The sequence below is a fragment of the Mustelus asterias genome, chromosome 8 (assembly GCF_964213995.1).
Source record: "Mustelus asterias chromosome 8, sMusAst1.hap1.1, whole genome shotgun sequence".
NCBI classification, from domain to species: domain Eukaryota; kingdom Metazoa; phylum Chordata; class Chondrichthyes; order Carcharhiniformes; family Triakidae; genus Mustelus; species Mustelus asterias.
This window is the reverse complement of record NC_135808.1, coordinates 50,164,959-50,178,881: the sequence shown is the minus strand read 5'-3', so window position 1 is coordinate 50,178,881 and position 13,923 is coordinate 50,164,959. Positions and strand designations below refer to the sequence as shown.

Below are 13,923 nucleotides of genomic sequence, written 5' to 3'. Positions count from 1 at the left end.
TGGGGTTGGGAAGCTGTAATGAGTGGAATTCTGGAACAATCAGTGCTGGGACCACAACTATTCACAATCCATATCAATGACTTGGATGAAGGGAGTGAATGGAGCTGATGTCCCAATGACACTAAGATAGGTGGGAAAGTAAGTTATAAAGAGGGGGTAGAGAGTCTGCAAAGGGATAGGGACAGGAGAAGTGAGTGGCTAAACAGTTGGAGTATATCCTGGGTAAATGTGAAGGTGTCCACTTTGGCAGGAAGAATAGAACAGCAGTAAACTATTGAAATGGAGAGAGATTGCACAACTCGGTGCTACAGAGGGATCTGGCTGTCCTGGGACATGAACCACAACAAGTTAGTCTGCAGCTACAGCAAGTGATTAGGAAGACAAATGGAATGTTGGTGTTTATTGCAAGGAGAATGGAATATAAAAATAGGGAAGTTTTACTGCAGCTGTACAGAGTCTCGGTGAGTCTACATCTGGAATACTGTGTACAGTTTTGGTCTCCTTATTTGAAAAAGGATATCATTGTGTTGGAAGCAGTTCAGAGAAGATTCACTCGACACATTCATGGGGTGAGGGGTTATCTTGTGAAGAAAAGTTGGACAGGCTGGGCCTGAACCCATTGGAGTTTCGAAGAATGGGAGGTGATCTTATTGAAACATATCAGATTCTGAGGGGACTGACAGAGTGGATACCAGGAGGGTGGTGCCTCTTCTGGGGAAATGAATAGACAGAGGGACAACCGAGAAAGAGAGAGAGAGACGAAGAGAGACGGAAAGAGCGGTAGGGAAAGAGAGATAGCAGAAATGGTGCAAGGCAAGGAGAGAATGACAGGGAGACAGACAGAGAGGGGCAGAGACTGATGGACAGATACAGAGAGAGTGAGAGAGACAGAGACTGAGGGAGGGAGAGAGAAGAAGAGGAAGTGAAAGGTGCTGACGTGGTTTCTCTGGGTCAGACCATTTACAAACTGAGGAACAGGCAGTGAGACTCTGACAGGCTGCAGCTTTATAAAGCAGAGCCCAGTGAAGGGAGAGTTTATCAGTAACCAGGCACAGGGACACGACCACACACCATGATTTCAGCCATCCAGCTGCTCTGGCCTCTGGCATTCTGCATCGCAGGTACAAATCTCTCTCCTTCCACCTTGAATATTTTCCTGCTCTCCATTTCAATCCAATTCTCCTGACTTGTGATTGAAGGGAAAATGCTGAAAGGAGAGGAACAGTCAGTGTCTCCAACAATATCTCATTGTACAGCGTCTTTCTGTGACAGTTCTTACTTCACTCTGTTTCTCTATTACCCCTCAGGTATCAGTGGAGACATCATCATGACCCAGTCTCCCCCGGTGCTGTCAGTGAGCCTGGGCCAGACCGCCACCATCACCTGTACGGCCAGTCAATCTGTTAGCAGTTACGTGAGTTGGTACCAACAGCGAGAAGGACAGAAACCGGCTCTGCTGATCTATAATGCAGCAACTCGATTCACAGGAATATCCGACCGATTCACCGGCAGTGGATCTGGGACAAGATTCACCCTGACAATCAGCAATGTACAGAATGAGGATGTCGCTGATTATTACTGTCAGCAATATAGCAGCTACCCTCTACACAGTGATACAGAGCCTTACAAAAACCCCAACACACACAGCACCACCTCCTGTACTGACACATCCCACAGTTTAATATAATATATAATAATGGACACACAGTCCCACCTCCTGTACTGACACATCCCACAGTTTTATATAATATATAATAATGGACACACAGTCCCACCTCCTGTACTGACACATCCCACAGTTTTATATAATATATAATAATGGACACACAGTCCCACCTCCTGTACTGACACATCCCACAGTTTTATATAATATATAATAATGGACACACAGTCCCACCTCCTGTACTGACACATCCCACAGTTTTATATAATATATAATAATGGACACACAGTCCCACCTCCTGTACTGACACATCCCACAGTTTTATATAATATATAATAATGGACACACAGTCCCACCTCCTGTACTGACACATCCCACAGTTTTATATAATATATAATAATGGACACACAGTCCCACCTCCTGTACTGACACATCCCACAGTTTTATATAATATATAATAATGGACACACAGTCCCACCTCCTGTACTGACACATCCCACAGTTTTATATAATATATAATAAAGACAAGAAAGGAAACTGGACAAATTATTTGCACTGTCCACTACACACTCCAGTCCCTGTGGTGTCCACCGCTCGCTGAAGGCCTCGAGTTTCCCTCTTACTCTCCATGTCCACATATGAAGAGCAGCTGAAAGATTCATCATCTCAAATTAGAATTCTCAACTCTCCCGACAAAACACTGAGACATTGAGAGAAACAGAGAGAGAGAAACAGAGCGAGAGAAACAGAGAGAGAGAAACAGAGAGAGAGAAACAGAGAGAGAGAAAGAGTGAGAGAGAAAGAGTGAGTGAGAAACAGAGAGAGAGAAACAGAGAGAGAGAAAGAGTGAGAGAGAAACAGAGAGAGAGAAACAGAGAGAGAGAAAGACTGAGAGAGAAAGAGTGAGAGAGAAAGAGTGAGAGAGAAACAGAGAGAGAGAAACAGAGAGAGAGAAAGAGTGAGAGAGAAAGAGTGAGAGAGAAAGAGTGAGAGAGAAGAGATGAGTGAGTGAGTGAGTGAGGCAGAGAGCAGAGGTTTTTGTACAGCTCCTGCACTGGAAGCTGTCAGTGTGCCTTACGTTCGGTAAAGGAACCAAACTCAGACTGAGTAAGTAAAGCCCAATCCTCCGTTATTAACCCTTTCAATGCTGAAACTTTCTCAAACACAAATGCTGAATAGTTGAAGGTGTTGGTGAGGGAGCTGCAGTCAATGAAATGGTTGATTGAAGAACATTGTGTGGAACAGGGAGCCCAGCTGTATTTCTTTCCTTCCATTCCCCCCTTTAAGCAGCAAGATATAAGTAAGCAGCTTTTACCCACCGTGTGGAGGAGATCTGGACGTTTGCAGACTGTGCTCACATTCCTGCAGCATGGAGTGAAATCACTCTCTAGACTCCTGTCAGTCTCAGTGTGACACACACAGGCAGAGTTTGATGTGAAGTCGGACTCCCTGTCACACTCTCTGATATAACTGATCACAGCACCAGCACAGTGAGACACCGAGGTGCCACCTCCCCCAGCTTTCACTCTGCTCTCTCCACTCCCTGCTTATCTCTTGCTAAAGTTCTGATGACAAACAGCTACAGCAGGGCTCACAATCCAGTGGCTTCAGTGTTCCAGGCTTTTGGGGAGACTCTCAGTTACTTTCTCTTTGGGACGAGTTCAGTCCAATATTTATCCCGGATCCAACATCACTGAAAATGCTGATTGTTCTCATTGCTGTGTGTGGGATCTTGCTGTGTACATGTTGTGACCAGTCCTCAGACAAGGTCCCTCATTTGTTAACTTCCTGAACTGGATCCCAATTTTGTTTTGCTCCTGGGTGAGGAGTAATCAGCTGGATCCCTGACTTATTCAACCCCGCCCTCGATTGGTCACAACAAGGTTCATTTAAAATGGATCCCTTCACCCGTGGAAACCTTACACAGTCCACGTAATCCTTTATTAGCCATTGAATCTCTACAGTGCAGAAGGAGGCGATTCAGTCCATCGAATCTGTACCAACTCTCTGAAAGAGCTTCTTCCCCAGGCTCCCCACCCTATCCCTGTAACCCTGCGCATTTACCATTGCTAATCCACCTAAAGGACACACTAGGGGTAATTTAGCATGGCCAATCCATCTAACCTGCAGATCTTTGGACTGTGGGAGGAAACTGGACCATCCGGAGGAATGTCTCAACTCACATTCTGTCACACCCGCACCAGTACACACAGCTCAGGTGTGCAGTTGGATTTTTAACTCATTTCCCTGTTGTTTCCTGAAAGGTAACAAACAAACATGTCTTTCACCCTCGAGTCAGTTTACTTTGAACTCAGACTATTTCCACATTCTGAGGTATAACTCAACAGGAGATGGGTTTTGGATGTCTGCTGAGATGTGACAATAAGTCTCCATTGTTTCCGTAACCACAGCAGATTAAACTTCAGTCTTCGGCATTTTTTCTATCTCCATTTCTATTTCCTGTTTGAAGAAGTCCCTGACACCCTTCAGGTGTGACATTCCAACTAGTCTTGGGACTGGTCAGTCAAATATAATCCACATCGGAATTTTCCAGAAGCTGGTCACTTTACATTCTCGGCCATCTTGGCTCAGTCAGAGTGTCAAAGAGTTTTACATCACAGAAAGAGGCTCTTCAGCCCATCCAGTCTCTGCCGGCATTCAAGCACCCAACTATTCTAATCCCATTTTCCAGCACTTGGTCCGTTGCCTTGTATGCTTTGGAATTTCAAATGCTCATCTAAATACTTCTTAAATGTTGTGAGGGTTCCTGTGTCTCCCACCCTTTCAGGCAGTGAGTTCCAGATTCCCAATACCCTCTGAGTGAAAAGGTTTTTCCTCCAATCCCTCAAAATCTTCTGCTTCTGAGATTAAATCTATGCTCCCTGGTTATTGAATCTGCTGCTAAAAGGGGAAAAGTTTCTTCGTATCTGCTCTATGTCTTCATAATTCTGACCTGCTGCAGTTATACAGGGCCTTGGTGAGGCCGCACTGGGAATATTGTGCGCAGTTTTGGTCTCCCTATCTCAGGAAGGATATATTTGCTCCAGAGGGAGTGCAGAGCAGGTATCCCAAACTGATTCCTGTTATAATGGGACTGATGAATGAGGAGACATTGAGTTGGTTAAGACTTATATTCACCGGAGTTCAGAGGAATAAGGAGGCAACTCATGGAGACCTATAAAATTCTAACAGGTGAGGGGGATTAGTGAGGTAAATACATGGGGTTATGGGGTAAGAGTCGATGCAGACTCGATGGGCCGAATGGACTCCGCCTGCACTTCAGGGATTCTATTGTCCATGTCTGTGCCGGCCACCAAGCACCTATCTATTCCAATCCCATTTTCCAGCATTTGGTCCGTTGCCTTGTTTGCTTTGGAATTTCAAGCGCTCATCTAAATGCTTCTTAAATGTTGTGAGGGTTCCCACCTCCACCACCCTTTCAGGCAGTGAGATCCAGATTCCCAGCACCCTCTGGGTGAAAAGATTTCCCTCAAGTCCCTCAAAATCTGCTGCCTCTGTGATTAAGGGGAAAAGTTTCCTCATATCTACCCTATCTCTGTCCCTCGTAATTCTGTCTTTCTGCAGTAATACAGGGCCTTGGTGAGGCCACACTGGGAATAATGTGTACAGTTTTACTCTCCTTATCTGAGGAAGGATGTTTTTGCGACAGAGGGAGTGCAGCAAAGGTTTACTGGAATGATTTCTGCGATAGTGGGATTGATGTAGGAGGAGAGATTGTGTTGGTTAAGATTATATTTTTTTTAAAGTTTATTTATTAGTCACAAATAGGCTTACATTTACACTGCAATGAAGTCACTGTGAAAATCCCCATGTGGCCACATTCTGGCGCCTGTTCGGGGATACTGAGGGAGACTTTAGCTTGGCCAATTCACCTAACCTGCACACCTTTTGGACTGTGGGAGGAAACCTTAACACCTGGAGGAAACCCACACAGACATGGGGAGAATGTGCAAACTCCACACAGACAGTGACCCAAGCCGGGAATCGAACCTAGCCCCCTGGCACTGTGAGGCAGCAGTGCTAACCACTGTGCCACCGTGCTGCCCCCACTGCAGTTCAGAAGAATGAGGGGGGATCGCATAAAAATCAATAGAATTCCAACAGGACTAGACAGGGTAGATACAGGAAGCATGTTCCCAGTGCTGGGAGCGTCCAGTTTGAGGGGTCACAGTCTGAGAATATGGGGTAAACCTTTTAGGACTGAGGTGAGGAGAAATTCCTTCACCCAGAGAGGCGTAAACCTGTGGAATTCACTATCACAGAAAGCAGTTGAGGCCAAAATATTGTACGTTTTCAAGAAGGAGTTAGATTTAACTCTTGGGGTGAATGGGATCAAAGGATTTGCGGGGGAAGACAGGATCTGGCTACTGATTGGATGATCAGAAATGATCATGATGAATAGTGGAGCAGGCTCAAAGGGCCGAATGGCCTCCTCCTGTTCCTATTTTCTGTGATTCTATGCAGACCAGCATTTATCACCCATCCCCAATTGCCCTGGTGAAGTTGGTGCTGAGGTGGTGGAATAAGTTCTACTCCAATGAGTATCGGCCCAACCTGCTCAAGCTTTCCTCATAAGACAATCCATTACTCAGTGGAATAAGCCTCGTGAACCATCTCTGAACTCTTTCCAATGCTACTATATCCTTCCTTAAGTATGGAGACCAAAAGTGTCCACAATATTCCAGGTGTGATTTTCTCAAGGTGCTGTACAGCTGCAGCAAAACATCCCTACTTTTATACTCATCCTCATTGCAATGAAGAGCAACATTCCATTTGTCTTCCTAATTTATTGCTGTTCCTGGATGGAAAGACATCCAGATCACTCGATAGAATCTCTCCAGTTTACTAGTATTCTGCTCTATCCTCCTGCCAAAGTGGACAACCTCACATTTTCCCACATTATACTCCATCTGTCAATGTTTTCCCACTCACTGAACCTATCTCTATCCCTTTTCAGACTCTGCATCCTCCTCACAACTTGTATTTCTACTTTTCATTTTATCATCAGCACGTTTAGTGACATTCCTCTCATTCCCTTCATCCAGCTCATTAATATAGATTGTAGAGTATAAAACCCCAAACAACAACCATCTTCCATTGTGCTGGGTATAACTCCAAAGAGCGGAGAGTTTTCCCCTGATTCCCATGGGCTCCAGTTTTGCGAGGGATCCTTGATGCCACACTCGGTCAAATGCTGCCTTGATGTCAAGGGCAGTCACTCTCACCTCACCTCTGGAGTTCAGCTCTTTTGTCCATGTTTGAACCAAGGCTGTAATGAGGTCAGGAGCTGAGTGACCCTGGCGGAACCCAAACTGAGTGTCAGTGAGCAGATTATTGCTGAGTAAGTGCTGCTTGGTAATCGCTCTGGATATGTTCAGATCACATTGCTGATGATCGAGAGTAGACTGATGGGGCGGTTATTGTGCGGATTGGATTTGTCCTGGTTTTTGTGCACATTTCATAACCGGGTAATTTATCACAATGTTGGGTTGATGCCAGTGTTGTAGATGTACTGGAACAGCTTGGCTAGGGACGCGGGAAGTTCTGGAGCACACGTCTTCAGGACCTCCAGAGGAGGTCGAGATGGATCATCCACGTGGCACTTCTGGCTGAAGATTGCTGCAAGTGCTTCAGCCTTATCTTTTGCACTGATGTTCTGGGTTCCTCCGTCATTGAGGATGGGGATATTTGTGGAGCCTCCTCCTCCAGTGAGTTGTTTAATTTTCCCCCACCATTCACGGCTGGATGTGGCAGGACTGCAGAGCTTAGATCTGATCCATTGGTTGTGGGATGGTTTAGCTCTGTCTATCACTTGCTGCTTCTGCTGTTTGACACACAGAGTCCTGTGTTGTAGCTTCACCAGGTTAACACCTCATTTTTCAGTATGTCTGCTGTTGCTCCTGCCGTGTCCTCCTGCACTCTTCATTGAACTGAAAGCAGCAGAGAATCCACAGAAACAGACTGATGTTTGTCTGATTTGTCTGTGTGTTTATTAGATGTGACTGAGCAGATAGCAAGAGTTTCAGCAGCAACAAAGACATTTCTCTAGTTCACCTCCCACTTTCCGCATCCACTTCCAAAATCCTCATGGGGAAAGGGCTCAGCACCTGTCAGCGACTGGTTAAATGTCCCCCCTCTAGACTATAGGCTTCCCATAATCTGCTCTCCATCTCTCTCCTGAAGACACTCTCTCTGGCTGGGGAACAGCTCCACCCTCCCCAAGTGGCCTCATTCCTCATTTTTCAGTATGTCTGCTGTTGCTCCTGGCATGTCCTCCTGCACTCTTCATTGAACTGAAAGCAGCAGAGAATCCACAGAAACAGACTGATACCTCAAATCCCACATCATCCAGGCTGAGATCCAGTGCAGTATTGAGCGAGTGCTGCACTGTCAGAGGTGCCGTCTTTCAGATGAGACAAACTGATATCTGTCCTCTCAGGGGGTGTGAAAGATTCCATGGTACCCTTGGAAGAAGAGCAGGGGAGTTCACCCCGATGTACTGGTCAATATTTATCCCTCAATCAACATCACTACAAATCTGCTTATCTGTTCATTCTCACTCTGCTCCCTGGGATCTTGCTGTGCACAATGAGCTGTAAAACACTTTGGGACATTCTGAGGTGGTGACAGGTGCTATAGAAATGTAATTCTGTCTTTGAGGTTGGAGATTCCTGATCCTAACCCTCACTCATTATCCACACACTCACACCCTCCAGAGGTCATGGGGTCATTCGGAGCAGTGACCCTGTCTGACCCCTGGACACTGAGACTAATTCTAACCTCACCCTTGACCTCAGCCAAGTGCTGGGGGTAAGGTTTGAAATGAAATCTGGAAGCTTCTACACTGACAGCCAATCAGAATGCTGTGTGAAGTGTGTTGATCCAAGTCTGCTGCAATGTTCTGGGATAAAGTTCTCCTGATCTGTGTGTGATCTGAGGTTTGTTGATGCTCAACCTGTATCCCCCAGACAGACTGAACAATAGTTCCAGCTTCCTGACTGGTTAACAGTCTCTTAAAGGGACACTGTGTCTTTAAATACTCTCATTATTAACCATTTCAGTGCTGAATTTGTTGTAACTTTCTTTATATATGCAAAATGATTTAACCAGCTTCAAATCAAACCTTTACCCCCAGACACTGAACTAATTTGAAATCGAACGTGCCACTTTCCCTTGAATCCCATCAGCCTGTAATTTTAAACAGCATTATCCGTCCTCCAGTCCTCCCACACCACACCTGTAGCCAGAGAGGATTGGAAAATAATGGTCAGAGTCTCTGCTTTTTCTTCCCATGCTTCCCTTCGCATCCTGGGATACATTTCACCCGGGCCTGGGAATTTTTCCACTTTCAAAGATGATAAGCACATTAATATCTCCTCCCACACTATCATTATCCCATTGATTATTTCACAATCCCTCTCCTCCTGAACTACAATGTTAGCTTTATCCCTCTCATTTGTGATATCTGATGTAAATTATTCATGAAGAACCATCACCGTGTCTTCTCCCTCCACACACAAGTTACCTTGTTGCTCTCTGACCTGCCCTATTCATTCCTTAGTTATCCTCCTTGCAATGTCCCACGCTATTGCTTTGTGTGAACATATTTGTTCTGAACTCCATCTCCAGCTCGAATATCCTCCCACTGCTCTGACACTGATTTACCTTCAAGTCGCTGTTTCCTCTCCATTTTGGCAAATCCCAGTTTCGTGAAATTGGCCTTTTCCCAATTTAAAACGTTTACTCTTGATCGATCTTTCCCCTTTTCCGTAACTACTCTAAATCTAACTGTATTATGATCACTATTACCCAAATGCTCTCCCACTGATACACCTTCCACATGCCGAGATTCATTCTATAAAACTGCCCAAAACTGCCCCTTCGCTTGTTGGGATTGTTCCGTGCTGGTTAAAAAATTTCCCCCGGAATGGATTTTCAGAATTCTGCAACATCGAAACATTGACACTGATTTGATCCCAGTCAATATTCGGGAAGTTGAAAGCCTGAAAATGGCAGTGATTAAAATTCCTTCTCTTCTCTTTCAGCCCGTGAGAATTCACAACCCACGCTGACCCTGTTGCCCCCCTCCCCGGAGGAGGTCAAGAACAAGGGCACTGCCACCCTGGTGTGCCTTGCCAATCACTTCTATCCCGATGAGGTGGAGGTGAAGTGGAAGAAGGATGGTGCAGCCATTTCCAACGGGGTTCAGACCAGCAACTACCTGCGAGCTTCAGACAACACCTACAGCGTCAGCAGCCTGCTGACCCTCTCTGGCTCCGACTGGGAGTCCAACGCCCGCTTCTCCTGTGCCCTCACCCACGTCAGCCTCTCCTCGCCCCTCAGCAAGAGCGTCAGTAGATCAGAATGTGCCTAGAGTGTTAGAGACAGTCCACAGAGGAGGCACAACTTGGAATAGAACAGGGGTGAGCTGGGAGGGCAAAGGTCATTATCAGCATTGAATTACAACTCTCTTCCTCCTCGGGACTGGGTCTGAGACACTTCTGAGGGTCAGGGGTTAAAGCACGTTATTGGTATAGTGTAGAGGGAGCTTTACTTTGTATTTAACCCTGTGGTGTTACTGTCCTGGGAGAGTTTGATGGGGACAGTGCAGACTCGTGATAACAAGTACAACCTCTGGAAGATGCTGAAGAGTGTCAGCTGTACAATAATAATGTGACCCTGTGAAGTGTCTGCTTCAGTAAACCAGACCTCCTTCCTGCTCACCCTGCAGTTACAATTGAAGCTTTAGTCACTGTTTAAAGGGACAGGATTCTCATGTTATTGAGAAAATCTCCACAAGTGTTTTAATAAACCTCCATTCTCCCTGTGAATTTCTCCAGCTTCCTCTGGCTGGGCTGTTTTTTCTGTCAATGTCAATGTGTAAAAGGTAATAAACATTAAGAATATTCCGTTTCTGTCTGGTGAGTGCTTTGGAAACGTCCCACCTCCCCATCAGCTGATTGGCTGCATTTCACCAAGTGATTGTCCTGATTGGCTGCTTGGTCTGTCAATCAATGACACATCTGCAGAAGATTGGATTCAAAGCCAATGATCATTCATTTGAAAATTATCAGTTTGATCTGGAATCTCTTGAGTGACAAGATTGAAAACAGAAAAGAAACTGAAAGTTGCTGGGATTAAACCATCACAATCACAATTCTCCACCCCATATTCACCACCTCCCCCTTGACCTTAACCATCTCACGTGGTCTCACTGCTCCCAGAGTTTCAATCAGAGATAAGACCATCTCTGATCACTTCCTTGTATCACTCCCCAGCCACATCCTCCTTCCACACCCCCAACCCTACCCCCTTCTGTATCCATCCCTGCAAAAACCTATTCCCCAATCCACTTACAACCGCACTTTCCAATTCCCATCTATCTTCAATTTCATTTTACCAGAAGCCAGTTGATTCTCAGACCAGCTCTGTGGGGAGGCAACCCCTTTGTTTCTCCTCACCCAACTCTTCCAGCTGTGTCCATTCAATTACAACCGCACTTTCCAAATCCCAACTATCGAGTCTCTGGCCCTCCGATCACCACAACATTTCTGCAGCGACTGATTGGCTCCCCCTCACCCCCACCTTTGATATCCTAATCCCCAATAAAACCATGATTCCCTCTCCCCCCGGCCGTTCCCCCTGCTCCGGCCTCATCTCCACTCACTTCATCCCAGGGACACAGACTTGAAAGGATCTGGTGGACAACTGGTTCATCCATCCACTGGCTGATCTGGCTGGAGCACTTCAAACACTTCCGGCTCCTACTCTCATCTGCTAAAACTGCTGACTATTCCAGGATCATCCTGGAATGAGAAGATAAGCTCCGCCTTCTTTACCCAACTGCAGACCAACTTCTTAAACCCCTCTCCCCTGTCCCCTCCCCCCTCACCTCCAGCAACAAGTGTGAGGATCTCACCGAGGTCTTTGTGACTAAGATTGAGACAATCCAATCAGCTGCCTCTGCCACGTCCCTTCCTTCCTCTCACCATCTGGACAAACATCCTCTAATTCTACCTCCCCCGCCCGAGCCCTGAACTCACATCTTTCTCTAGTTTCTCTCCAATCCCCCCTCATGGCTTCTCTGAGCTCATCTTGTCCATGAGAGCGACCTGCTGTTCTCGGTCCATCTGCTGCTGAAAAAGCCTTTGTTCCTCTAGACGTGACTATCCCAATACACTCCTTGCCGTTCTCCCACATTCCACCCTCCGCACACATCAGCTCATCCCAAACTCTGCTGTCCCAGTCTGAACTCACACCAAGTCCCGTTCCCCTATCACCCCCTGTGCTCACTGGCCTACACTGACTCCTGATCAAGCAATGTCTTGATTTTAAACTTCTCATCCTTGTTTTCAAATCCCTCCATGTCCTCACTCCCTCCCTCTCTCTGGAATCTCCTCCAGCCCCACAACCCTTCGAGATATCTGTGTTCCTCTAATCCTGGCCTCTTGTACATTCCTGATCATAATGGGCCCTATTTTACCAATGCGTCGCGCCCGTTTTTGGGTGGGAAAACGTGGTAAAGTCGGGTGTGAGGCCATTAACGCGATCCACGCCCGCGCCCGCGCAGATGGCTACTTTACCGAAACCCGGGAATGGTGGCAATCCGCTTCGCACCCAAAATGAGCGCAACGGTGATTTAAATGTATTTGCATGTATTTTAATTGAATTAATGAACTGCCCGCCCACCTTTATCAGCATTTCCCCCTTTACCGCCACGTTCGCCGACCCGGAATCGCGCCGAAACGGACATGCTGAATAAAAGTCTGAATCGGGCGCTCCAGCTGCTGAAGAGCGAGTTCAGAGCTTCCAGCGGCTCCCTGACTCAGATCGGTGGTGGGGGGGAGGAGGGAGGCAGGTCAGAACATTCTCTGGTTGGGGGGGTGGGGGGAGGGGAGTGAGGCCAGATCGTTGTCTGGTTGGGGGTGGGGGGTGGGGAGGGGGCGCAGGAGGAGGACATGGGTCAGATGTATCTCTGGTGGGGAGTGGGGGGCGGGGTGGGGGGGAGGGAGGCCCGATCGTTGTCTGGTTTGGCGGGGGGGAGGGGGGGTGGAAGGAGGAGGAGGCGGGTCAGATGTATCTCTGGTGGGGAGATGGGGAGGGGGTGGAGGGAGGCCCGATCGTTGTCTGGTGGTGGGGAGGGCGGGGAGGGCTGATCATTGTCTGGTGGGGAGGGAGGAGGAGGCGGGTCAGATGTTCCTCTGGGTGGGGGGAGTGAGGCCCGATCATTCGCTGAGATGGGGGGGGAGGAGGGAGGCGGGTAAGATGTGTCTCTGGTGAAGAGGGGGGGGGGGAGGCCCGATCGCTCACTGGTCAGGGGGGGGCACTGGTCAGGGGGGGGCGCAGATGGATCTCTGGTGGGGGAGGGGGGCAGGGGAGTCTGCTGCCACTCTGCGGGTGATCGGTGGGGGGGGGGGAAGGGGGCAGGAGTCACGATCGGTCTGGGTAGCGGGGGGGGGTTGATAAGGGGGACAGTGATGTCTGTGGGGGCCAACGCTCCCGCTTTTCGCTCCCGAGCCACTTTCTCCGCTTTCTGCGGTCCGGGAGCGATCTGACTTGGGCACACTTTTTCACATTTGTTTCCAACTGCGCATGCGCAGTTCAGAGCTCCGATCGTTTCGGGCGCGCTAAGCCCCGCACACACCGCGAATGGGACCCGCGGTTTTTTTAATCAAGCTGGGTGTGTATGGGGGGCGCCTGAAAGCAGATTTCTCAGTCGGATCTGAATTGCGCCCAGATTCAGCACTTGGAATGAAAATGGTAAAATCAGGCCCAATGTCTCCACCATTGGTGGCCAAGCCTTCAGCTGCCTGGGTTCCAAGCTCTGGAATTCCCTCCATAACCCCCTCCACCTCTCCAACTCACTTTGATCCTTTCAAACTCTCATTGTCCACCTCTTTATCTCATCTTTGGTTGGTCTGAGCTCCTGACCCAGAACTTCCAATCTCCGGATGGTCGTATCCCGGATCTATATGGGGAATTCCCCTGAGTCTGGAACTCTCTGAATCTCGGACTGAAATCTGGAGAATTCAGATGTTTCTGACTTACTGCCCAGAATAGTTACCCAGGAAAAGTTAGAACGATTCAGAGCAGTTCCAACACCGTGGTCAGTGTAAAACTGAAACATGTCCCCTGTCTGATCCCCTCACCTTCCTGAATACCCACCTGACCGATTGGCAGCACCAAAACACCAACCACCCCGTGACCTGACCTGCCCTTCACAATATCCCCCAATCTCA

General features: G+C 47.7%; 1 gene segment (V, D, J or C); it reads left to right on the top strand.

The window, feature by feature from the left end:
* Positions 1 to 977: 977 nt before the first annotated feature.
* On the top strand, positions 978 to 10,593 carry LOC144497134 (Ig kappa chain V region Mem5-like). The segment is given in 4 exon segments: positions 978 to 1,121; positions 1,308 to 1,610; positions 2,732 to 2,770; positions 9,730 to 10,593. Coding segments are annotated over 4 exon segments (720 nt in total).
* Positions 10,594 to 13,923: the final 3,330 nt, after the last annotated feature.